A 2,715-nucleotide genomic window follows, 5' to 3' on the forward strand; every position below is an offset into this window, starting at 1 on the left:
GGCCGCCAGAAAATCGTGAGAAAAGGAAGAAGTGACGTTTTCAGCCACTGTAATTTTGTCTAAGACAAAGAGTCACTGTTATGCTAATCGTGAGAAGAGGAAGAATAGAACATTTCAAACTTGAAGAGTTACACCTAAGTAGATTATTTAATTCACGGTTCCTGAGTTCTAAGGCAACAAAAAAAAAAAAAAAAAAAAAAAAAAAAAAAAAGATTTACTGTAACTCTATAAGATGATTTATCATTTTGGTGATTAATTATGTCGGGTTTCCATATAAGTTACATCAAGTTTTTAGTTAAAGAAGAAAAAGTAACATTAAATTATTCGATACAATCCGATGGTTCTTGGCATAAATCCACATCCAGACCAAACCGAATTATAAATACTTATTTCAAACCTAGCATTTAACCATATTTTAATAGGTTGAATTCAATTCAGGCTATTCGATGCGGAATTGATTCAATTTTCGGTTTCGATTATAATTTGACACCCTTAGGAACATCCCAATCTTTTCCGTCTTTTTCTTCCATTTTCAATCACTCCTCTTTTCCTCCACTCCTTACTCCTTACGCTAGTTTCACGTATGAGTTTTTGTTTTTCTTGAAGGGACATTCTAATATGACTTTTATATAATAGTTATCTCATGAAAGATGGATGATTTTTTCTGGGGACCGGAGGAGGGGGTTTTCGGGTGTTGGGGTCGGCAGGTAACCAATAAAAATATCATTCCATTACTTTATATTGCAGTGTCATTAATATTTACATATTACCCAGATAAACATGTCTTACCAAAAAAACGATATCAACCCAAGTAATAGCACTTCAGTCTATAAAATTAGTAGTGTCAGAACATGACCTATCTATACAAAACGATAAAATCCCCCCAATGATCCTTCGGATTACATTGCATAGCTAATGAATTAATTTGACCACACATGAATCAGTCCTTGCTTATTACCAGTGTATATCTCATTCCGGTCCTCATCATAGAATAGGGCTGTAACATCTTCAAGAGCTTCTTGAACAGTGCTCCGGATCCATGACCGCCCCCTTGTTCTGCCTCGAGGGCTGATTTTAAGGGTGGGCTCACACGACGAAATCTTTGCAATACACTTCCCTGTTAAAATGTTGCTCATATTGATTGATCCAACCGCAACTGCACAGGCTGCAGAATTAAGCTTCTTAAGATCTAGCACAATAGGAAATAGTTCAATAGAATAAATTGGCATATCAACCTAGTATGGAAGATATAAATATACACCTCCAAATGCCAGATAACACGTTCTCACAAAGAATACATACGCTTTCAATTATATGGGGGGTATGATGAAACCATCCAATCTACTAGACTAATACTGTTGAAAGATAGAAGCTGGATTATTTCATAACTAGTCTCACACACTGGCCCATTGAGCTCACTCTTGGGCCAATTGATCTCCTACCTGCGGCCCTTAACTGTATGGGTTCATGGAACATGCCTCAGCACAGCCTAGATAGTATTATTGATATAGCATTGCTCTTCGAGGTAATAACTAATTGAAATGTATAGATTGAAAAACAAAGATCCAGGGATAGCAGTACGTACATTCACCATCATCCTTGGATCCTTCATCAGCCTTGCAATAGGAAATTATAAGTTCCTGATCACTGGTTATGTAGATGTTGTTTGTGTTACAGTCGGGGTGCCATAGTAAGTGATCTTCAAAAGATGTAACCAGCTCTCCTCGGAAATTCCACACAGCAACAGTTCTATTCCGGAATGTCAGGAAGAGATGGTTCTCATACAGGAATATGAAAGCAGATGGTGTCATGAATTCTGTCCGGTTGACTTCGATCAGCTTTGCGTTCCTCACCTGCTCAAACAGCTAAGAACATTTTAACCACATAACAGGAAGTATGGGAACATGGAAACTCCCATCCACAAGGCACACATCTGGCGGTTTCAGGGTTTGAGATGCAACCTTCAACAAAAACAAATGGTTGATGATAAACCATCAGTATATCATGTTCTGTAACCCCCAACCCCACAAAGAAGCATCCCCTATCTAGACCACGTAAAAGAATTCGATTGATTTCATAGTTTGATCAGGCTGGTTTTGTCCCAAGTAACCAGTTGAATGATTGATCTCGACCCCTATACCTGGCCCCAGCATGTGACCTTAAAGAGTACATTTCGCCATACATGCAAATGTATGCACAAGATAAACAGAAGGTGCTCACATCAAGAATTTGAAGGTTCTCATTTTCTTGCTTGACTAAAAGCTTCTCATTGAACTGCTCGATAAAATCAACCTTCTTATTGCGGTGTAGGAGGTGATTGAAAGATTTCAACACTGTTCCATCTTCAATGGAGAGTATCTTCAAAGGCACACATCCAGGGGTTCTTTGGAAAATTAGCAGCATAATTCCTGGGCTGTCATCCACAAAAGAATCATCCAGGATTCAGTTAACTCTGTTGAGATTTGATAGACAGGCAACAGGCCCAGGCTAAGCACAGCTCATTGGAAAATGTCGGCTTAAGCCCAGCACTGTAACCTGAAACATCATCAATTGAATTTTTGTCTTCCTTTTTTTTTTTTTCATCATGGGACCCTTTCCTACACCTGCAGAAGGAAGCATCTACGTATTCAGATCATCCAACAGATGGTGCAGCTAGTGGTTTCAATCAGTCAACGAGAGTGAAATTCGATATATATCTCTAGTTCTTCTTCTTCT

At 38.5% G+C, this 2,715-nt stretch overlaps 1 protein-coding gene across 2 annotated transcripts in view; it reads right to left on the bottom strand.

Moving 5' to 3' along the window:
- Window positions 1–708: 708 nt before the first annotated feature.
- Window positions 709–2,715, bottom strand: part of LOC122084249 — a 19,579-nt gene continuing 17,572 nt past the window's right edge. The window contains exons 6-8 of one of the 2 annotated variants that reach the window (XM_042652345.1): window positions 2,221–2,413; window positions 1,586–1,853; window positions 709–1,165 (exon numbers count right to left, since the gene is read on the bottom strand). In XM_042652345.1, coding sequence (XP_042508279.1) covers window positions 921–1,165; window positions 1,586–1,853; window positions 2,221–2,413 — 706 coding nt within the window. In that variant the 3' untranslated portion in view covers window positions 709–920. Of the gene's footprint in view, window positions 1,166–1,585; window positions 1,866–2,220; window positions 2,414–2,715 lie in introns of both variants that reach the window. The other variant, XM_042652344.1, reaches the window with a different exon arrangement.

Source organism: Macadamia integrifolia, chromosome 7, assembly GCF_013358625.1.
Source record: "Macadamia integrifolia cultivar HAES 741 chromosome 7, SCU_Mint_v3, whole genome shotgun sequence".
NCBI lineage: Eukaryota > Viridiplantae > Streptophyta > Magnoliopsida > Proteales > Proteaceae > Macadamia > Macadamia integrifolia.